At 42.2% G+C, this 21,985-nt stretch overlaps 5 protein-coding genes and 1 long non-coding RNA gene across 7 annotated transcripts; 3 read left to right on the top strand and 3 right to left on the bottom strand.

Moving 5' to 3' along the window:
• The first annotated feature begins 1,402 nt into the window (after window positions 1-1,402).
• Window positions 1,403-4,633, top strand: LOC140795975 (probable receptor-like protein kinase At5g61350). The gene has a single exon (XM_073148808.1). The coding sequence runs from the start codon at window positions 1,885-1,887 to the stop codon at window positions 4,420-4,422; it is 2,538 nt and encodes an 845-aa protein (XP_073004909.1). The 5' UTR covers window positions 1,403-1,884; the 3' UTR covers window positions 4,423-4,633.
• A 412-nt stretch (window positions 4,634-5,045) lies between these two features.
• Window positions 5,046-12,506, top strand: LOC140796206 (CSC1-like protein HYP1). 2 transcript variants are annotated; one of them, XM_073149127.1, is made up of 12 exons: window positions 5,046-5,463; window positions 5,653-5,808; window positions 6,538-6,601; window positions 6,964-7,173; window positions 7,452-7,646; window positions 8,107-8,405; window positions 8,675-8,951; window positions 10,112-10,384; window positions 10,943-11,176; window positions 11,734-11,964; window positions 12,074-12,164; window positions 12,234-12,506. In XM_073149127.1, exons 1-10 carry the CDS (start codon window positions 5,186-5,188, stop codon window positions 11,887-11,889), a joined length of 2,142 nt encoding a protein of 713 aa, XP_073005228.1. In that variant the 5' UTR covers window positions 5,046-5,185; the 3' UTR covers window positions 11,890-11,964; window positions 12,074-12,164; window positions 12,234-12,506. The 2 variants fall into 2 exon arrangements, with proteins under 2 accessions (XP_073005228.1, XP_073005229.1); XM_073149128.1 differs by having other exon boundaries at window positions 12,081-12,164.
• A 180-nt stretch (window positions 12,507-12,686) lies between these two features.
• Window positions 12,687-13,384, bottom strand: LOC140796210 (uncharacterized). Its single transcript, XR_012110420.1, has 2 exons — window positions 13,207-13,384; window positions 12,687-13,067 (listed from the first exon to the last, which is right to left on the bottom strand). It is a non-coding gene; the product is annotated as an uncharacterized lncRNA (long non-coding RNA).
• Window positions 13,385-15,564: 2,180 nt separating this feature from the next.
• LOC140796208 (uncharacterized) lies at window positions 15,565-16,759 on the bottom strand. The gene has a single exon (XM_073149130.1). The coding sequence runs from the start codon at window positions 16,757-16,759 to the stop codon at window positions 15,764-15,766; it is 996 nt and encodes a 331-aa protein (XP_073005231.1). The 3' UTR covers window positions 15,565-15,763.
• Window positions 15,565-19,235, bottom strand: LOC140796207 (cytochrome P450 81Q32-like). Its single transcript, XM_073149129.1, has 2 exons — window positions 18,122-19,235; window positions 15,565-17,761 (listed from the first exon to the last, which is right to left on the bottom strand). Exons 1-2 carry the CDS (start codon window positions 19,007-19,009, stop codon window positions 17,141-17,143), a joined length of 1,509 nt encoding a protein of 502 aa, XP_073005230.1. The 5' UTR covers window positions 19,010-19,235; the 3' UTR covers window positions 15,565-17,140.
• A 378-nt stretch (window positions 19,236-19,613) lies between these two features.
• On the top strand, window positions 19,614-21,642 carry LOC140796097 (cytochrome P450 81Q32-like). The gene is made up of 3 exons (XM_073148966.1): window positions 19,614-20,296; window positions 20,429-20,794; window positions 20,889-21,642. Exons 1-3 carry the CDS (start codon window positions 19,673-19,675, stop codon window positions 21,498-21,500), a joined length of 1,602 nt encoding a protein of 533 aa, XP_073005067.1. The 5' UTR covers window positions 19,614-19,672; the 3' UTR covers window positions 21,501-21,642.
• The last annotated feature ends 343 nt before the right edge of the window (window positions 21,643-21,985 follow it).

The following is a 21,985-nucleotide window of genomic DNA, read 5'->3' on the forward strand; positions in this document are numbered from 1 at the left end:
AAATTAGGCATGTAAAACTAATCGAGCTCGAGCGACTTGGACTGGGATCAAGATTGGGTCAAATTATCACGGCCTATTTCGAACTTGGCTCGATCTAGTGGCTTATGATTTGTTTACTTTTATTTGCTTCCTCTCAGGTAGTCAGTACTACAAATCACGAGAGAGATGGACGGTAAAAGCAGGACCAAAATTTAACCCCAACAAATAAAATTAAAAGAGCAGGACAAATGATTGATGTCCTTTAATTAATATCCGGTACGAGACTTATAGTTTGGATTGGCTATGACATAGAAGTATAGCATCAGGTGCTGTAGTCGAGTACATGATATTACAAATTATGTTTGCTCTAATTCTCTCTATGGTCTATTAAGCAGCAGCTTATGTTTGCACGGATTGATGGTACCAATATACACGACAAGCTAGTCAGGGTTTTAAATCTTCCTTCCTATCCCCAAGCGCATCCTACCAGGAAAATTCTCACTGCTTTGATCTATTTATGTGGATTTTCTCTTCAGCATATAATCATTTTTTGCTTGAATTTATCCATTATTGCATTATATTTTCTTTCCCTATTGTGTTTAGCTTTTTTTTTTTTTTTTTTCTTCTATACTTATATTTGTTGCTTGTTGATTACTCAAAGATTTGTCAACAACTAGTCATCGAGGACCTTTCATCCGGTTAAGAGTTAGCTTCTTCTTTCTGCAATCCTTAGTACCATTTTTTTCTCATCAACTTTCATGCTTGTTGTTGCGAATGTGGATCTAAGGAAGTTGAATGCTTGTTGAACTTATTATCACTGTGAACGGAAATTGGATTGCTAATATATATTTCAAAATTATTCCTCCAAGTGATGCATTCTGTCTATATTTAACTCTCTCGGATTTGATAAATATATATATATATATATTCTCTATACTTCCTACTTACTCCTATTATTCTATATTAAATCTGTAAATATATTTAGCGCTTAAATGAATGTTGTGACGCCTACGACCCTAAGATATATATATATATATATATACATAGTATGATATGATATGATATGTGTCAGGACTCAGGATGCGTGTGACGACTAGACAAGTCTCATATTCGAATTGGAGAATAGTTGCTTTCAAATGTGCCAATATAGATATGCGATTGGACTGATGGTTGCATGAGACTAGACGAGTGTTTTGATTGAGTTGGATAAAGGTTACGATCAAATATGACACATCTGATCAAGAATCAAGTCTAATGCGTGCATCATCAATCAAAATTATTGGACCTGCTTCGGTTGACTTAGCTCTACGTCAGCCTTTTGCTCCCATGGGCCTCTCTTCCCAACCGTTTTGAAACAGCTCTGGATTGGCCCGTTAGTTTAACCTGTATGAATGTTGCACCGGTCAAAAAGTCAACATAGCAACTATCACTTACTCTTAGCCAGTCAACTTTTCCTTGGGGGCCCTTGACAGCTGGACAACGCGGTTTTTAAAGCAACAAGGCTCCCACGTCCGCAGTCCAACGGCAATCAAGCATGTCTCCCACTATTGGCATACATATTATATACATTAGATAGCTGGGCCCATCACTAACAGAGGTTGACCCCTAGATCTTCTCGTCTTCCATCAATCAAAATACGACACCTAGGACCAATTCCCCTTGATGGCTCTCCACTACGTAGCGGACCGTCAGTAACCGGCCGGGATCTACGTGCCTCCAACCCAAAACCTCAGCTACTATTGTTAAATTTTTTTGTCTTTGATAAACTTATCCCTTTCTATCTCTCTCTATCCAAAGCCAAGCCCAGGCAATGATCCCTCACTACTCCTTCCTACTCCTATGAGGAGGAGCTGTGATCGCCATTGATTTCTTGTGCTTCTCTTTCCCACGCCAAGAAGCATAGCAATGGCCGCCTCTCTTCTATTCCTCCTAATTATTCTATTCTCCACCACCACCAACATCGCCAATGCAATTCCACCACCGGCACAAATATTTGATCCCCGTGACAACTACCTCCTCAACTGCGGAGCGCCGGGGAGCACACGACTCGACGACGGCCGCACCTTCCGCTCCGACCCCGAGTCCTCCTCCTTCCTCTCGACTCCAGTAGACATAAAGATCTCCACCGCCGCTAATTCTACGGTCTCCCCACTCTACCTTACCGCACGTGTCTTCTCCGAGCCCTCCACCTACACCTTCTTCATCTCCCAACCCGGCCGCCATTGGCTTCGCCTCCACTTCTTCCCCTTCGCCAACCAGGACCACAACCTCACCTCCGCCGTCTTCTCCGTCTCCACCGAAGACTTCGTCCTCCTCCATGACTTCTCCTTCCAATCCACCGCTCCTTCCCCGGTGCTAAAAGAGTACTTGGTAAACACCCAGGGAGACAGTCTAAAGCTCCTCTTCTCCCCGAAAAAAGGCTCCGCCGCATTCATCAACGCCATCGAGGTGGTGTCGGCTCCGCCCAACCTTATCCCCAACACCACCGCCGGTGTTTCCCCCAAGAGCGACGTCGACTTCTCCAACAACGCCTTGCAAGTCGTATATCGGTTGACCATGGGCGGCGGCCTAATTCTTCCGTCCAACGACACGCTAGCAAGGACGTGGCAGTCCGACGCCTCCTTCTTAAAAATTCCGATGGCGGCGAGCGACGCGTGGGTTCCGATGAGCACGATCAAGTACCCGGACGACGGCTCCCTCACGCCTTTGATTGCGCCGCCAATGATCTACGCGACGGCGAAGCAGATGGCGAAGTCCAACACGAGCAACGCCAATTTTAACATCACGTGGGAAATGGCGGCGGAGCCTGGCTTCTCGTACCTGATCCGCCTCCATTTCTGCGACATCGTGAGCAAGACCCTCGACAACCTCTACTTCAACGTCTACCTCAATGGCCTCATGGGCGTCGCCAACCTCGACCTCTCCTCCTTAACCTTAGGCCTCGCGGTAGCCTACTACAGAGACTTAGTGCTCGACTCGTCATCCATCATCAATTCCACGATTAGAGTTCAAGTCGGCCCGTCCATGACAGCTGTCTCCGGCGACCCAAACGCCATTCTTAACGGCCTCGAGATTATGAAGATTAGCAACCAAGCTGGCAGCTTGGACGGACTCTACTCCGTTACTGATGGAAACCAGAGGAGTATTGGGAAGATGGTAGTAACCGGATTGGGCCTCGCAACTCTGGGTCTTGCTTTAGTTCTACTTATAACAATGCTATGTAGACGGAGATGTCAACCAACGGAATGGGACGAGAAGAACAACAGCTTCACTTCTTGGCTCCTCCCCATAAACACGAGTCAATCCAGCTTCTTGAGCGGCTGCAGCAAGATGTCGAGGACTCGCTTCGGCGACACCCGGAGCAAGAGCGGCTTCTCCGGCCTCTTCTCCTCTGGCACCTACGGCGTCGGCCGCTACTTCACCTTCGCCGAGATGCAGAAGGCGACGAAGAACTTCGACGACAAAGCCGTCATCGGTGTCGGAGGGTTCGGCAAGGTCTACCTCGGGAAGCTGGACGACGGCACGACGTTGGCCATCAAGCGTGGAAATCCTTCATCCGAGCAAGGCATCAACGAGTTCCAAACGGAGATACAATTGCTATCCAAGCTCCGCCACCGGCATCTCGTGTCGCTCATCGGATGCTGCGACGAGAACAGCGAGATGATCTTGGTGTACGAGTACATGTCGAACGGCCCATTGAGAGACCACCTCTACGGTAGCAGTGACAAAGAGCCGCTCTCATGGAAGCAGAGGTTGGAGATCAGCATCGGCGCGGCGAAGGGCTTACACTACCTCCACACCGGCGCGGCGCAGGGCATCATCCACCGCGACGTGAAGACCACCAACATCCTCCTCGACGAGAACCTCATCGCCAAAGTCGCCGACTTTGGCCTCTCCAAGGCGGCGCCGTCGCTAGAACACACCCACGTCAGTACCGCCGTCAAGGGGAGCTTCGGGTACCTCGACCCGGAGTACTTCCGACGTCAGCAGCTGACGGAGAAATCCGACGTGTACTCCTTCGGGGTGGTGCTCTTCGAAGTCTTATGCGCGAGGCCGGCGATTAACCCGGCGCTGCCCCGGGAGCAGGTGAACTTGGCGGAGTGGGCTCTGCAATGGCATCGCAAAGGCCTTCTCGAGAAGATCATCGATCCGCATATCGCCGGGACGATCAAGGCAGAGTCGTTGGAGAAGTTCGTGGAGGCGGCAGAAAAGTGCTTGGCCGACTATGGCGTCGATCGGCCGTCGATGGGGGATGTGTTATGGAAGCTTGAGTGCGCCTTGCAGCTCCAAGAGGCGAGTAAGGGAGAGGCCAAGTGCGATCCTTCGTCGGTGGAGAATAATGGAGATGGAATTCCGTTGAAGAGCATAGAGGTGGCCGGATTCGTCGCCGTCGGAGATGACTCCGGGACTGCAGTGCCGCCTCCGTTGATGCAAGGGAGATGAAACAAATTCAATTTATCGCGGCGTGTTTAAAGTTATCTTTAAAGTGATTTAATTGAGGTGAAATGTGTTGCAATTGGAGATGGTTAGTTAGTTATTCTTTTGTTCTTGTGAAATTTTTTTTTAACTTTTACTAAAGGTTGTACGAATAAGGACGTGTTTGCAAAGTACTTTAAGAATTCTCTCTCTGGTTATGCTATCGGTTGTAAATTAAGAGGCCGGTCTTGTTTCTGGTTAAATTCCGAATGATTTGCATGCAAATTAAATTCTCTATATAATGATACTACCAGGTCCAAACATAAAAGCTAAAATAGCACTTTTTGACCTATTCGGTAATATAATTATAAAGCGGATAATATATTCAATTAAACTTCCTCGATAGCTGTAGTAATACAAACGGGAGATAAGGACGAGGCCACGAGAGTTACCCCGGATAACGCGTTTCACATGAAAATTTACAGCCTCTTACATTTGATGGGATCCTTTTCCTATTATCAGATTTGTTTCATGAATAAGAAAATAGTAAAAGTCGTGGCTCCAATGGACCGCCATCCGCTCATCGGATTCCGCTCTCTCGTGCGACACGGAAGCATCTAATGATCGAGTACACATTGCTTTGCTTTGCGTACTAAAAGGGCTCGGTTTTGCGCGGCAAAGGCTTCTTCTCCTCCTCGTTCCCACCTAATTGTCTCGGTCACACACTCACACTCCCTTTTTAACATCTAACAACTCGAGCTTTCTTAATTTCGAATCAACAAGGAAATCCATGATCGTCTCAGCTCTCCTCACCGCCGTGGGGATCAACCTCGGCCTCACCGTCCTCTTATTTGCCCTCTACTCCATCCTCCGGAAGCAGCCGTGGAGCTCCGGGTTATACGCCCCTCGCCTCATCGCCGTGGGCGGATCTCAGCCGAGTGAGTTCCACATCGACAGACTCCTCCCCTCGCCGGGATGGGTACGGCGAGCGTGGCAACCATCCGAGGACGACCTCCTAGCCTCCTCCGGCCTCGACGCTGTCGTCTTCATGCGGATCTTTATCTTTAGGTTATCATTCTTCTCTTGTTTCTCATTCACGCTTGTGTCGATATAGGGTTTTGGTTTCTCGATACATCTTGCCTCGACGCCGTTGTTTTCTTGCGGATATTTATCTTTAGGTTTTCTTGTTTATCTCGATCTCGATTCGCTCTTGTGTCGGTTTAGGTTTTTGGTTTCTTGATTTGGTTCTTAATGCAGTTTGAGGGTTTTCTCGGTCGCGGGGGCCGTAGGGATCTTTGTTCTTCTTCCGGTAAATTATTTTGGGGATCAGTTGCGAGAAATTGACTTCTCAGATCTGCCGAATAAGTCGTTGGATATGTTCAGCATTTCGAATGTTCAGGATGGATCGAAGTGGTGAGTCTTATTTGCTTGTTAAGTTGTTGCTCTTAGAATTGCGGAAGAATATGCTGATAATTGCATTCGTGAAATCGATCTAACCCTTGTATAAGCTGAGGAATAAGATGGATGAGAAACTGTCAATAGCATAATAGCATGTCGATAGCCTAGTGATTATGACGTGAGATGTGTGAAGGAAAAAAAAAAACAGGACGGAGAGACCTCTTGTACTTCAACCCACTTAGATTATTAACAAACCAATTCAAAATAAATAGCCAAGATTCAGACTAGATGCATAATAATTAAAAGAAAATAATAATAGAGAAGTATGACACCATCATAATTAAATTTACGTAATTCACCCAAATCCGGGCTACATCCATGGTTTATCAACAAGTGTATCCACTATCAATTAAAGAAAATTTACAATATTTGACGTACCTCCTTAAATATTACAACAAGCATATCAACTATCAATTGAAGAAAATTTACAAAGAGGATATTTGAGGTTACCTCCTTAAAGATGGCAACAAACATATCCACGCCCTTACATGATTATTAAATCACTCATAACAAGATGGAACCTCTTTATGTAATTTCTTATGTGTTCGTTGTGAATCTCTGTTGCTCGTATAATTGCATATAATTTGTTATTTTCTGTTAACTAATTTCATCTCACACAGGTTTCTTTGGTGTAAAACCAAAACAGAACACTTGCTCTTTACTAAGCTTGTATTGTAATTGCAGGTTATGGTTTCACTTTTCTGCTGCATACCTTATTACGGGAATAGTATGCTACCTATTATATCTTGTAAGTCAGATTTTTATTTTTATTAATTTTTTTATTATTTTTTATTTTATTCCCATAGAACTTTCATTAGGAGTTAGTCTGTTTTTTTTTTTTTTTTTTTTTTTTTTTTTTTTTTTTGCTTTACCTACTATAGTGTTCCTGATTTCTTTTCCTCTAATGAAAATTATAGTGCAAGGAAATTAGCTCATGTTATTAGGATGTGACTTTTGTGTGCCATAAGTATCCTTTAGAGGTAGTCCACAAAAATGTTACTGGTGGTTGATTTACATACCTTTAGTACTCTACTGATCAGCAGAGTTCCTCATTTTAATATGGCTATAAAGTTGCTAATATACTAGCATAACTTTTTCTTTAATCTGCAGGAGTATAAATACATCTCAGGTAAGAGGCTTGCCCACTATATGGCATCAAAACTATTACCACATCACTTCACAATCCTTGTCCGAGGTGTACCAATAGGTGAGGGGATTTCTGTCAGCGATACTATCGAGAGTTTCTTCACGGAGTATCATCCCTCAACATACTTGTCCCATACCGTGGTTCATCAAACAAGCAAGCTTCGGCGTCTTGTTGTAAGAGTTTACATCAAATTCCAGAGAATGCTTACCTTCTATACGAGTCTCTGCAATTTAATTTGCAAAGAAGCATTAGTTATCTCATGCCTTGTGTTGCCAAGAATCCTATTTTCTTTTATTGTTCTGAATTGCAGATTATTCTGAAGACCGTCATGTTTTGGCATTAAAATTTTAATCATTTCCATGTCTTAGTTAAGTGTGAATTTGCAATGTTTTGCAATGTACTGTCTTACCTTCAATTCTTGATAATGATCGTTTCATTAATTCCTGTCCAGGAAGATACTGAGAATCTTTATAAAAGACTCACTCACCTAAAATCCACGCCACATTCTTCACAAAACCGCCAAAGGAGTTGCTTTCTTGGTTTGTTTGGGAAGAAAAATGATCTTGTTGGTCACTACACAAAGCAATTGGAAGATTTGGAAGAGAATGTGAGAATAGGACAATCAGATGTTTCTATGACTGGAGAGGTGCACTCATTTTGCTTCTTATTTCAGTCAGCTTCTAGATATTGTTTGTCAGTTGTCCCTTTAAATTAGTAGTTGATATGGATGATCCTTGAAAAGCTGTTTGCAGAACCTCTTAATTTTGGTTTTAAGTCATAGGGTCTGCTATCAGTTATGTCTTTTTTATGCTGCATGCTTTTACATACTATTGATATTTTTCATGACAGCATCAGCCTGCATTATTTACTTTATTGTCTGCACAGTTTTGGGGATGTAGATTATAATAATTATATCTACCAACTCTTTTTCCTCGTGTAGTATCCTTTCTACTTTTTTCTTTGCTTCATTTATTTTTCATTACCTATAATAATATTCTTTTCTTTTATCCAAGTCAGCACGCTTGCACTTTCTTGGGGTCTTCTCTGAGAATTTAGCTTTGTATTCCTGGAAGTTCATATTATTGAAGTTCTTGTTCATACCGTAGGAAGTTCCTGCTGCCTTTGTTAGCTTCAGATCTCGTTATGGTGCTGCAACTGCTCTTAACATTCAACAATCAATCAATCCAACAGAGTGGGTAACAGAGCAAGCCCCTGAACCTCAGGATGTTTATTGGCCTTTCTTTTCTACGTCATTCATGCAAAGATGGATTTCCAAGCTGGTGATTATTGTCGCGTCATTTCTTCTCATAGTTGTTTTTCTTATAGTAGCGGCATTTGTCCAAGGGCTAACCTACTTGGAACAGCTAGAGATTTGGTTGCCCTTCCTGAGAAAGATACTGAAGATGTAAGTCTTTCAAGTTGGCAATGTCTCAAAATGCTTGTATCGTTTTCTTTTTTATGGAGTGATTCTTCTTAGTGAAGTTGTACTGCTTCTTCTATAAATGCTGCAGGTAGGTTCAATAACTGAAGATATATTTTTTTGTGTCACTCTTATATTACGTATATATATCTGCCTGGCCATCTTTCTTTTATGGTTAATACTAGATCAGCAATGCATCAACTATAAATTGGACTACTGAAAAATGTTCTGATGCAAGTAATATATATTTGCAGAGCTGTTGTGAGTCAAATAATTACTGGCTATCTTCCCAGTCTCATTCTTCACGTTCTTTCATCTTTTGTTCCTCCCATCATGATCGCCTTTTCAACCATGCAAGGATATATCTCTAGAAGTGAGATTGAGAAAAGTGCTTGCAGTAAGATGCTTTGGTTTACTATATGGAGTCTCTTCTTTGCGAATGTGCTTACAGGATCAGTTACTAGTCAGATTCAGATAATTCTTGATCCAAAGAATATTCCTGAAAGACTTGCTGTTGTCGTACCAGCTCAAGTAAGTCTCCCTGTCTCTCTAGGAGTTGTTACATTAGGTTTATTGTACTTTTTAGAAGCTATTTATTTCAGACTGCTGAAACATGATATTCTGGTGATCTTCTAGTTGTGTATGTTACAGCTAGTTTCTATTTACCTGGAGGAGTTTTTTCCATGAAATATATCTAACTAGTTTTGAGGAACAAAAACACTTTCATCCTCACCGGATTATACTGCAATATGCATTACAAAGATGCAAATGGGGGCACATGTGCATTTGATATTAGCAGGTTTACATCCATGAAGTATGAAATACAGAATAAGTAGTAAAGAAGAATGGTCAAAGTATTTGCAAAATATGGAAGATAAGTGTTCCACGTCCATTTGCTATTTATATGTCCTTTTTTGTTCAGATGGCCATGAAAGATGACTTACATTTTATGAAGTAACTTTTTGAGGGACACAAATTTCGCATCTTCATACGTGCTACAGATAGTACACTTATACCAAACTGACTAGCACTCATTCTTTGCAAATGATATGCTACAGTTAGCACGTAAAGGTGCAAAAGTTCTTTTTCTTCACTCTTGTCCATTTCTTTGCACTCATATCATTTTGCTAGTATGTTTGGTTTGACTACCACGCCAACAACACTTGATATACATATGTATATTCATATAATCTGTCTTGATTGTCATAGGCAAACAATTGCTGTAGGTTCCTTTACCATTTTTCCTTTATCAATATACTTAAAACAAAGAACATTTCCATATATCCTAGTTCCTTGACATGATCGAAAAAATTTCATATAACGGAACATTTCGCAGCTGTATGGTATATATATATATATATATATATGAGTTAGTAAGATGGTACTTACTGCAGCATATTATCACTTTTTGTATGTATTGGTTTGGTGCACATCAAATAAGCAATTATGAAGTACTCGTAACATGCCTTATGCCTTTTATTTATCATAGAATTACATATATATGCAGTATGTTGAACTTAATCTTTCTTTTATTTTTGGATGGGCATATGTTTCACTTGAAGCATTTGCTTGTGAGCTGGCTATGTTACTACGTGACTGGACACAAATAGGCAACACATATTCATTCATTTTCTCTTATTTTTTCTTAAAAGTATTACATGCATATTGATAAATTAATATCTACCTTTCAGGCCTCTTTTTTCATTGCCTATGTGGTGACGTCATGGACTAGCGTATCCTCAGAACTCACTCAGACCTTGTCTTTCATTGGTCATTTGTTAGGCAAACATTGTTCAAGTTGTAAGGGTGATGACTTCAGGATCCCATCAATTCCTTATCATAGTGAAATACCTCGAATTCTCTTATTTGGATTGCTTGGATTCACATACTTTCTTTTAGCTCCACTTATTCTACCATTTATATTGGTTTTCTTCTGCATTGGATATATTATCTACCGTAATCAGGTGAGACTACTGTTGTATCTCTGCATTATTTTCTTTTCTCTTGTTTTATAATTTCACCTCTTTAAGAAATCAAATATATAGTAGGAAGTTTTATTGAGGATTCCAAATGAGTGACGGGACATTTATTTTTTTGACGTGTTCAAATCCTGAATTTTACTATATATCAAATGGTCTAATGACATTCTAGAAAAGAATTTATTCATACAAGAGATAAATGTACCTATGGGCATACTTGTCTACATGCATGTAAATTTTGTCTGTCATCTATGCTATATGGATTTGCAATAGCATGAATAGTCCTGAGTCCTTACTGGGGTTTCCCTCAATTTTCCTCCAAACAAAAATCATGCATGCATGCATATATCATAAATTTAATTTTGCCCTGTTACCCATTGAAACTTTTGCTGATTTTGAAGCTTTTCACTGCCTTCATTGTATTTTGATTTGTTTCTTTTTGACTCTAGTTAATTATTCTATAACGTGATTGCTCCCTGATTATATGATTGTCATTCTTTTGGTTCATGTTGTTTATTTATGGGGTCTGAACATTTTATGCAGCTTTTTAATGTGTACTCACCGAAGTATGACACTGGTGGAAGGTTTTGGCCCCTTGTGCACAATTCGACAATATTTTCTCTGATACTTATGCACATAGTTGCAATTGGAATATTTGGGCTTAAGAAGCTTCCACTTGCATCAAGCTTGATTTTGCCACTTCCAGTGTTCACACTGCTGTTTAATGAGTACTGCAGGAAACGTTTTCTGCCTATTTTCCAAGCATATTCTGCTGAGGTACTAATATTAATTATAGTAATTAATCTGCCTTGAAGAGATGAATTATAAAACTTCTCAATAATATTGCTTTATGAGGTTTACCAAAGGCAATCTGTCGATCTTATTGATCTTATATTCTTTAATACCATCTAGGCTTATAATTTGTTTGATCACATTGGTATGAAGTATTTTACATTGGAATAAGGTCATGCATTTACCTACAATGGTGAGTAGCCAGTAGAAGTTACAGTGACATGGTTAATTAGGGCAATAGACTCCAATGTTTTCAGTTGTGCATGTCCAAGTGAAATATTGTTGAGATTTTCATGTTATGTCTACATATAAAATTCTTAGGGTTCATTGGTTGTTACTATGGAACAAGCCTCATGTCTCATACTTGTTACTACTTCACTGGTTATTACTATAGAAGAGGCCTTCTTTAGTTGGAGTGTTAGATGACTCCACACTTAAATTAGGACGTCCATTTCTTATTCTATCTATTTTCTAGTGGTCTTATTACTTCTTGATGCTAGTTTTCATATTAATCTGTCTATATTTGGAATCTGTTTTTGCAGACTCTGATAAAGAAAGACAGAGCAGATCAGAATGATCCAGCAATTAGTGAGTTCTTCAATAATCTAATGAGAGCGTATCGTGACCCAGCGCTGATGCCAATTCACCATTCTCTTAACACAAATGAGCAGAACTCCCCTCTGCTACATCCTTCTTAATCTAGCTTGGGAGTCTTCCCACCTTTAGCGTGTTGTTTTAATGCTCCTCCAGGCGGTTCAGCTGACATGTCGAAGGTATGAGATTTTAACTCTTCTTTTTTTGAGAAATTTTCTTTTGTTTATTTCTGTTTTTTTTTTAAAACTTTGTGCAACTCGTATAACGCCACATCTGCTGTTCTTGAAGCATCTAGGTGATGATACCAGTATGGCTATATGCAAGCCATTCTTACATGAAATGCAGACACAGACTGTTCATTCATGAGGAATATATTGAGGTAGTGTTCCGATCTGCCGGTTTTTACAGTTTCACTTTAAAGCTACTGATGCAAGTTACTTGCCTGCAGTTAGATCATACTGAACTAGCCAAGGCACTGTAACGAAGAGTGGGTTTGCACTGTAGAGGCATATAATGAATTGGTCGACGTCATATGGTCCCAGTAAGAAAGCTTGACTGCGTTCTCTATGGGGACTATTGTTCATCAACTCGTTCCACCTCGTCTGTTTTTAATGTGTTATCTGAGAGCGTTCATTTGTAATGCTAATGTAGATTGGTACATTAAATCTCCTAGAGATTCATTAGTGGAGCATTAAAGCAGTAGGAAAAAAATTATACGGTACTGGTTTAGTAATTGCATGAGAAGTAATTACCTGCTGCATATACTAACCAAATGGTTGATAATAGTTAATAGACGATCGCAGGACTATTCCTGAAACTATTGCACATCTCAACTAGAAATTAGTCCTCTCGCCCACCCCCACCAGACAGCACCATCACCAAAAAAAACAAGTCCTCATGATACATAAAATGGATAAGTTATTTAAGTATAGTATAAGTCAAAAGGAAAAGGAACAAAAAGTACATAAGTTGTAAGTTCAAACAAACTGAAATTCAAGTGAGCTTCGATGTAATAATGAAACAAATGCAAAATTTAAACTAATTTATTTTATTTATATACTGAATAACAGAAAAACACAGAAAAGCTAAGAATTATATAGATATTAAATGATACCATGCAATAAGTATTTTGTTCGTCGTGGCGTTCCACTTGTCCTCGTGGATGATCTTGTCCATCCCGCGAGAGCCCAGAGCAGTGCAAGCGTTGATGTTGCTCACCATCTGCGCCACCTTCCCCTGCGACGTGTCCGCCCCACTCCTGCAATAGTATGATCTGGGGTTGCTGCAAATCCACAGTCCCACAATTAATATACCTCAGATCTCGTCTTCTCGATCCCTAATCGATCCTTCCTCTTTCCAGAGAGAGAGAGAGAGAGAGAGAGAGAGAGAGAGAGAGAGAGAGAGTGAGTGAGTGAGAGTACCAGCATTGCCGCCGTTGGATTGCTGAGAGGACGGAGATCCGATTCGAGTTTGGAAAGGCATGCAAAAAGGCAGGGGAACGAGGGTGGAAGTACGAGAAGGTTCTAGCGGATGGCTGTCCGGCTGTGAGGTGGGTGAGGTTCTAGTATTACTTCACCGAGAGAAACAACTCTCCCACACCTAAAAAGAAATTTGGAGAATAGAAATTGAAGATACGTTAACTTGGGTTCAGATGCAGTACTCGATATTAGCAATCCAATCCTTATATCATCAACAGATGGCGCTGCTTTTGGCAACCATTGCCAAAAAGTTACAGTCGACTCAATAATAAAATCCAGTACCAAACTATAGTACTGAACAGGATTTCTTGCAATTTTCCTGTATTTACATACAGTTGATCTGGGAATAGTTAGCCCAAACTGAGATACGACGAAGGCCAAGGAACAGGCAGCAGTAACAGGATAAGTAGAAAGGTTATATAATCAAAAAGCAAGGAACTATGAATGAAATACGAGTGTGATTCAAAGATATGTAACGACCCGGAGTTGATCATTAATGAAATTCTTTAAACTTATATAAATAAATGGAAGTTATCTACTTGATTCAACAAGAATCAGCTAATGCAATTCTTACTGTCAAAGAGCAAGCGAAAGAAAATTAACGAGAATCGTAGTGACTAGTGAGGTTACAAGTTACAGATAGTAGATACTTAGAGAGTAAAATCACAAGTAAGTAGAGCATTGTAGGCAATCCACGGCACAAAGTACAACACATAAGTGTGCCATGTTAGATGAAGCATGTAAGAATTAGTCCAATATTATACCAGTGTCACACAAAGTAGCTGAGGCATGGAAGAATCTATCTTACCCATTGAAGGATGGAGAATGCACTGATAAACAGAAGTGATCTACGATTGATCTTTCTGATGATTGTAACCACGTAACATAAGGAAATTGAAATCCTTTGATGTGTTAAGAGTTAAGTCATCTTCATATTTGTTAATGTTAGGAATTATGTCTGATCTTTCATCTGATGGGTCTGCCTACTCATAGTTTTAGCCTATTGTGGTCCAAAATAAAAGTCAAAACTAGAAATCTTGATAATTTTGGCATTAACCAATGAGTTTCGACCATAGTTTTTATTAAATTTTGGTTGTTACTGTTTCATCTCAGTTGAAACTTCAAACCATGCCCATAAGTATTACAATATACCATGTCGTACCCGTTCGTGAATTTTTCCTACCCCAACAATATATTAAAGCAAATATTACCATGATCACATTCATGCAAGTATGCAAGGACTCATTGGTCTAGTCTAGTCTACATGAAGTTGTCACAGATTAACACAAACATTTTTAACAAGCACAGACTATGAGTTCACTGATTATCTGTCTATCTAAGAGGGACAGAATGCATCATATTGATTCTTGATTATTGAAGAGTGCAACTGGTTCTCCTTTTCGTGAATAACAAAGAAGTGGAGGAGGCAAATAGCAAAAAAGAAAGGTAAACAATCTCAATATTGTGGAAGAGTTACTTTAGGACTCCAGCCACAGTAGAATTTGATATGTATTACCTCTAGAACATCCTTCCATCCATCAAATAGCTGCAATTAAACTAATGGATGACACCAAACGCATAAGCTGGCACTACTTCTTGAACTCTATAGACCATAATCATCCCTTTTGGAACAGACCTTCATATCTCACTAATTTTATGAATCAGAGGGAAAGTCCAAAAGAAAACTGATTTTGCAATGAGTTAGGTAAGATACTAGATAAGTGGAGTGTAAAACAAAAATGTGTAGAATCGATGTGTTTTGGAAGAAAAAGAAATCCTAGAAAATTAATATTCTGGTCAGATAGCTGTGCTGATTAAGCAAGGAAGAAAACAAGAAATATGCAGTCAGTATAATTTTTTTCATAAATCTCATAGGTTCTTTGTGACATGCTTGATCTTGGTCCTAACAAGATAGTTTAAAAGGTAGTTGTACAATGACAGAGCTTTATAGAAACAAATGATTGATCGAAAATATATTTTGTTTCTTTCTCTTAATGTCAAATGAATAAGAGCTATGCCCTACTGATGATTACCCACCGAAATATTATTCTACTAACCACCACATCTCCTATCCATATCTACATTATGATTTTCATATGAAGACATGATCTCCAGCAATTGGACTTAAGACTCTGCTTGCCGATAGCAACAACACTAAAAGATTCAAACCAAATCATAAATGCGCACCAAGCAATACTGTGTAGCAAAGCAATAACATATATCTCGAAATTCTATGACCATGTATTTCAAAATCAGTCATTCCAAATTCAAGAACTAGCAATAAGTCTACAAGAAGGAAAATTAAAAACCAGTTTCCCATTATTCACAATATGTACCGACCATTAAGTTAGTCTCCAAAGAGAAGTTTGCACAAGTATAGCATAAAAAAAGTTACAAGTTTCACGATGTAAGCATCATGATACTACATTCCAACAGTGAAGCAACAATAAAGTATCAAGAGTTCATCAAACCTCGTTCGCGCACATTGAACCTTCCGCGATCACTGCAGAATCACTGAAACAATATGCGGCGCCTTCTTGTTGTCAAAAGGGAGGCAGACATACTCCGAAGCAAACTCCCCTGCGATCTCCTCCGCCAGCTCCCCATGCAGCGCCTTGCAGTATAAGTACAGCACTACATTCGTCACTATAGAATACAGAAGCAGCACCGCGATGATCCCAGAGCCGAACACCGTCCTGGCCACCACCGGCACCACCTTGCTCCAACCCCCAGCCTCACCCGCCGCCCTACCCAGACTAAAACCCCAAAGCATACTCCCGATTCCGGCGGCAAAGAAGAGGAAGAGGCAGAGCGCGGCCAGCCGCATCCCACGGATCAAACGGGCACTTCTCTTGAGGGCGCCGAAGCCAAAACTCGACTCCATGATAGCAATCGCACCCGCAAGTGACCAATTCAAGAGGATGTAGATGAGGCCGATGGTGGAAATGGTGGAGAAGACGGAGTAGATGAGGATGACGGCGAGATGGGTGTTGGAGAAATGGAAAAAGTAGACAGATTTGAGGGAAAGGAGGAGGAGGGAGGAGACGAGGGTGACGAGAAGAGCGACGGGGAGGACCGCGGCAAGGAGGGTGAGGAGGAGGCGGCCGAGGGAGGCGGGGAGAGAGCGGAGGGTTGGGAGAAGCTTGACGGGGCGGCCGAAGAATCCACGGTGGACGCTGTGGGCGACGGCGGCGGAGGCGGAGAGGGTTAGGAGGAGGGCGGCGGCTAAGACAGCGGCGACGATGGAGGAGGAGGCGGCGGAGAAAGGGGGAGAAGAGGAGGAGGAGCGGAGGAGGGATTGGGGTGGATAAGGGCTAGGGTTAGAGATAAAGGAGAAGGGGATGGACGGGAAGGCGACGAGAAGGGAGGAGAGGGGGAGGAGGAAGAGGACGGATAGGGCGAGGAAGTGGCGGGAGTGGGCGGAGACGACGCGCTTCGACTCGTGGATTACGCCGCCGAGCATCTCGATCCAGGTGGTTGCCGGCGACGAGTCCATGGTGGTGGTTGCGAGGTTTGATTTGGGTTTCCAGGAACGAGGAGATGAGAAATTGCGGTCCGGAGACACAGGAAAGTATAGATGTTATTCTTCTCTAGATAGACCGGATAATCTTATATTTTAATATTTTTATCCGGTCTATCTACTTTTCATTTTTATATCTCACCCACATTAATTTAAACTAATCAATTTTCAATTAAAATTATTCGTTTAAGATTAATTCTTAAATTCCCTTACCTATCACTATTAAAATCCAAACTTTGTAAAATACGTTTCTCCCCCACGCGTCAATATATGCTTGGTAATTCGTATGTTCCACATACATACATATATATAAAAGACGTAGGGAGCAGTATTCCACCTGGATTGTGGCGTAAAATCTTATGAAATCTGCGAGAGAAGAAGAGGAAGCATCTCTGTCCGAGGCTTGCACAAGGCTTCCAACGGCTTAGCCTTTGGCATGGTGAGTCCCACTCCTTCCTCCAAATCCACTAACTCATCGCCCTCTCTTTCCCACTCAAAGCACTGGACCAGCGAAGCCAAAGCCAAGGCCATGAGCCTCATGGCCAACACTTCTCCCGGGCACCTCCTCCTCCCGTACCCAAACGGGAAACTACGAAACCCCTCGACCTCTCCGTTTTCGAATCGTTCCGGTCTGAACTCGGTCGGATCGTCCCACCACTCGGGGTCTCGTTGAATAGCGTAGACGTTGACCAACAGCATGGTGCCACGCGGGACACGGAAGCCTTGGACAGTGCAGTCCTCGGAAGACTCGTGCGGGAGTAGGAGTGGGCCGGGAGGGAAGAGGCGGAGGGTTTCTTTGATGACGCAGTGGAGGTAAGGGAGGTTGGGGAGATCGGAGTCGGAGACGAGTCGCTCTTGTCCGACTCGCGAGTCGACCTCCTCTCGGGCTTTCTCGAGTGATTCCGGGTGGTTGAGGAGTAGAGTCAGTGCCCACTCCATAGTCCCCGCCGAAGTGTCGGTACCGGCGAACATAACGTTCTGAAAATTCAAATAAATAAATAAATAATAACAATTTATCAAGTTTGTTACCCTTTATTCCAAGTAATTTCGTAAAGATTAAAAATCACCGGATTTGATTAGACGTGTGGTTAGAATAACAAAAAGGTCGCGCTATATTACCAATTTCCAGTATTCAATGTGAAAATTGTTTAATTAGTCTCTAAATAAATAAATAAATAAAAAAGGAAGAAAAGTAAACAAAAATAACAACTTGCAAGTTGAAAGCGTACATGTCTTCAACATCCTATATCCTTGGAATATAAATTTTTATATTATGGAAGAATATTGAGATAAGTGGAGATATCTATCTAATTGATTAATTTATAAGCATTAAATTACCTGGAGAATTCCCTTGATGATGTTGTCGGTATAGTAATCCGGCTCCTTATCCTGCATCTCCAGCAACACATCCACAAACGTCTTCTTCTTCGTCGTCGTCTCCTCTTCTTCCGCTCTCTTCCTGCGCCGTTCATCGACCATCTCCTGGGATAACTCATCCATCTCCTTTGACAACCTTGCCATCCTCTTGCTCAAACCATTCAATCCGATCCACCTCAACCACGGCAACAACATCTCCGGACTCCCTGCCCCGCTCACCTCGAACACCTCTTCGATCAAATCCTTAAACCTCCTCCCCTCCTCCTCCCCCACCGTTCCCACCGCCATCTCCACCACCACGTTGAAGGTCAGCTCCGACAGCCTCGTCTTCATCTCCACGCCTCGGAAGTCGTGCGGATCGGAGCCGATGAGGCGGCGTAGGAAGGTTCGGACTGCGGCTGCGCGGACGGAGGAGAGGGCGGCGAGGCGGGCGGGGGAGAAGAGCTCGAAGACGGTGATGCGGCGGAGGTTCCGCCAGTGGGGACCGTAGGGGGCGGATGCGATGGTGGTGTAGTTGTAACTGAAGTATTTGTCGGAGAGAAGGTTGGCGCGGTTGGCGAAGGCGACGTCGTTGGTGGTGAAGCACTCCTCGGCGGCGGAGGGGGAGGAGACGACGAGGACGCGGCGTGTGCAGAATCGGAGGAGGAGGACGGGTCCGTGGCGGGAGGAGAGGGCGGCGAGGGTGCGGTGGATGGGTTGCTTCAAGAGGTGGAGGTGGCCGAGCACGGGGAGTGCGAAGGGGACCGTTGGTGGGGCTCTTCTCGCTTTAGCGTTAGGGTTTCGTCGGAGGATGGAAAGAACAACGAGGAGGACGGCGAGGAAGCAATAGATCACCGTTGTCGTCACCATTTCGTTGGTTTTTAAGAATAGCTGATAAACAAAAGTTTATGATATATTTGCACACCAAATATTTCGATTAATATTAGCTGTGAGAATATTTTCGTCATTTTATAAATATAATTTCCATAAAAAAAAAACAACAAAAATTCTCTTATTAATTTTAAGACTATCCAATATCTTTCCTCCACATGTAACAACAGAAAACATTTTGTGTGGCGTAGATAACATGTGGAATAGTCTTGACCAACCCACTAAGGTTTTAGATAGTGCCTACATAGTCTTCATTACTCTTTCTCTTTTGTTGATATTAACATTTACGGTGACGATTCGATTGAGATAATTATCTCGTGGTCGGTCGTCACACAATTTTATATTTAATATAAAATTAATAGATAGGATTAGGAGTTCGAATCTAGAAGCATATCGTTTCAACTCTATCTTATAATTCAGTCATGTGCAAAATCTCTCGACCTTATCTTCTACATTATTGTAGTCTCATTAGTCAAATTGATAAATCCATCAAGGTCAAATTAGACATTTGATACATTTCTTTCACCTTACGGTGACACGTGGAATTCATCCCTTCATTTTTCCTAAGCTTGATGATTAACGTACAGTCCATTCAGAAGTCCGTGACCTTCTTTTTTTTTTTTTTTTTTTTTTTAATCTCAGATGTCGGATCTAAGATGTACATTGAACAAAGCAAATAAATCATTAAACAGAGGGGATAAAAAGACCCAACTTTTTCTACGCTTAGTAACCATGGAATCATTCGAGCTCTTCTTCCTCTCCCTCGCCGTTGCTCTCCTCCTCTTCTTCTACTTTTTCTACTCTTCCTCCGAACAGAGGGATAGAAAGACCAACTTGCCCCCAAGCCCTCCTTCCCTTCCCTTCCTCGGCCATCTCCATCTCATCAAAAATCCTTTCCACCGCGCACTTTCCACCCTCTCCGCCCTCCACGGCGACGTCATCCTCCTCCGCTTCGGCTCCCGCCGCGTCCTCGTCGTCTCGTCCCGCTCCGCAGCAGACGAGTGCTTCACCACCAACGACGTCACCTTCGCCGACCGCCCAAAATTCCCTTCTCTTGAACATGTCTCGTACAACTACACCACGCTCGGCCTATCCAGCTATGGGCCCCACTTGCGTAACCTTCGCCGGATCGCCACCGTGAAGCTCCTCTCCGCCCACCGCCTTCTCTCCTCGTCTCACGTTCGCTCCGACGAGGTCAAAGAGCTGGTTCGAAAGCTCTTCTTGGATTGGAGGACGATGTCAACGGATGAGTCGTCCTTAGTCAAGGTGACCTTGTCGACTCTACTCTATTGAATTCGAGATAAAGCCTAACTCCCAACAAGTGATCTTATAATACATCATTATTTTAGATTAATTTCCTAAAACTTAGGCTGATAGAGTAAATTAAGTACGTAACAGGTGGAGATGAAGTCGAGGCTATATGAACTGTCGCTTAACGTGATCATGCGGATGATGGCGGGGAAGAAGTACTTGTACAAGGAGGAGGCGAGGAGGTTTAGGGAGGTAATGGAGGAGGGGTTTAAGCTGGTTGGAGCGTCGAATGTTGGGGATTTCGTGCCGATGATGAGGTGGGTGGATTTTGGAGGGACGAAGAAGAAGTTGATGAGGTTTGCCAAGGAGAGGGATGAGTTGACCCAAAGAATGATAGATCATGAGAAGAGGAGGGGGGTGGAAGAGAAGAAGACTCTTGTTGGAGAACTGCTACTGTTGCAAAAGATGGATCCCGACTACTATACCGATCTAAATATCAAAGCCCTCCTTGTTGTGAGTTTTAGTTATTATACCTCCTCTTAGATCTCTCTACCTTTTACTTTCTTTCTCGTTTCTTCTAATAATGATTTAATTTTGCCTTTCGAAGAGTGTAGTGTCTGCAGGAAGTGATACTTCGTCCACCACAATTGAATGGGCAATGTCACTCCTACTCAACAATCCGACAGCTTTACACAAAGCCATTGCGGAGATCGATGCACACGTAGGAAAAGAACGGTTGATCGATGAGTCCGACCTTTCCAACCTTCCTTACCTTAACTGCGTCATCACCGAGACACTCCGGCTTTACCCCGTGGCCCCACTCCTCCTGCCCCACGAGTCATCCGAGGAGTGCCACGTTGGAGGTTTCACCATCCCACGCGGCACGATACTACTGGTCAACGCATACTCCATTCAGCGGGATCCAAAGATATGGGAGCAGCCCCGGAGATTCATGCCGGAGAGATTTGAAGACGGGGAAAAGAGACGGTGGATAATACCTTTTGGCATGGGAAGGCGGAAGTGCGTCGGAGAAGGCCTCGCACTGCGAGAGGTTGGGCTTGTGTTAGGGACTCTTCTCCAGTGTTTTGAGTGGGAAAGACTCGGAGAAGAAGAGGTAGATATGACCGAAGGCTCGGGGTTAACCATGCCTAAGCTCTTGCCATTGGAAGCTTGGTATAGACCACGAAAAACCATCATTGATGTTCTTTCGACTCTCTGATTTGTTTTATGTTTGCCTTGTTTATCATTTTAGTCTCGTTTCTGTGATTATATTTAAGTTCCTTTGAGGTCTATGATTTTTGTTTGTTTGTTTGTAAGAGTCTTGTTCATCTAATAATTATGGCTATGGTTTCTATTTTCAACCTCAAATGTCATATTTGTGAGAATGCGATGGCATCTAATTAAACATACATACTCGTGAGAGAAAGAACTTGATGTTACATAAATGCGTCAAAAGATCATTTGTCTACCGCTCTTAAAATCTTTCAATGTGATGAGTATGATAACAATTCTTTTCACCAGTTGTGTGCACCAAAAAGAAAAGAAAAGATCCACAGTTGTATATCATAATCAATTACGCTACAACAAATTAATATAAATTAGACAGCATATATTATATTAAAAAACATGAGCTAATTTTCTAGACTTGATTAATTTTTCGAGTTAAAAGATTTAACTCAGCTCGGCTTATTTTTAGATCTCAAG

The sequence above is a fragment of the Typha latifolia genome, chromosome 10 (genome assembly GCF_019914945.1).
Source record: "Typha latifolia isolate L0001 chromosome 10, TyphaL0001v2, whole genome shotgun sequence".
NCBI lineage: Eukaryota > Viridiplantae > Streptophyta > Magnoliopsida > Poales > Typhaceae > Typha > Typha latifolia.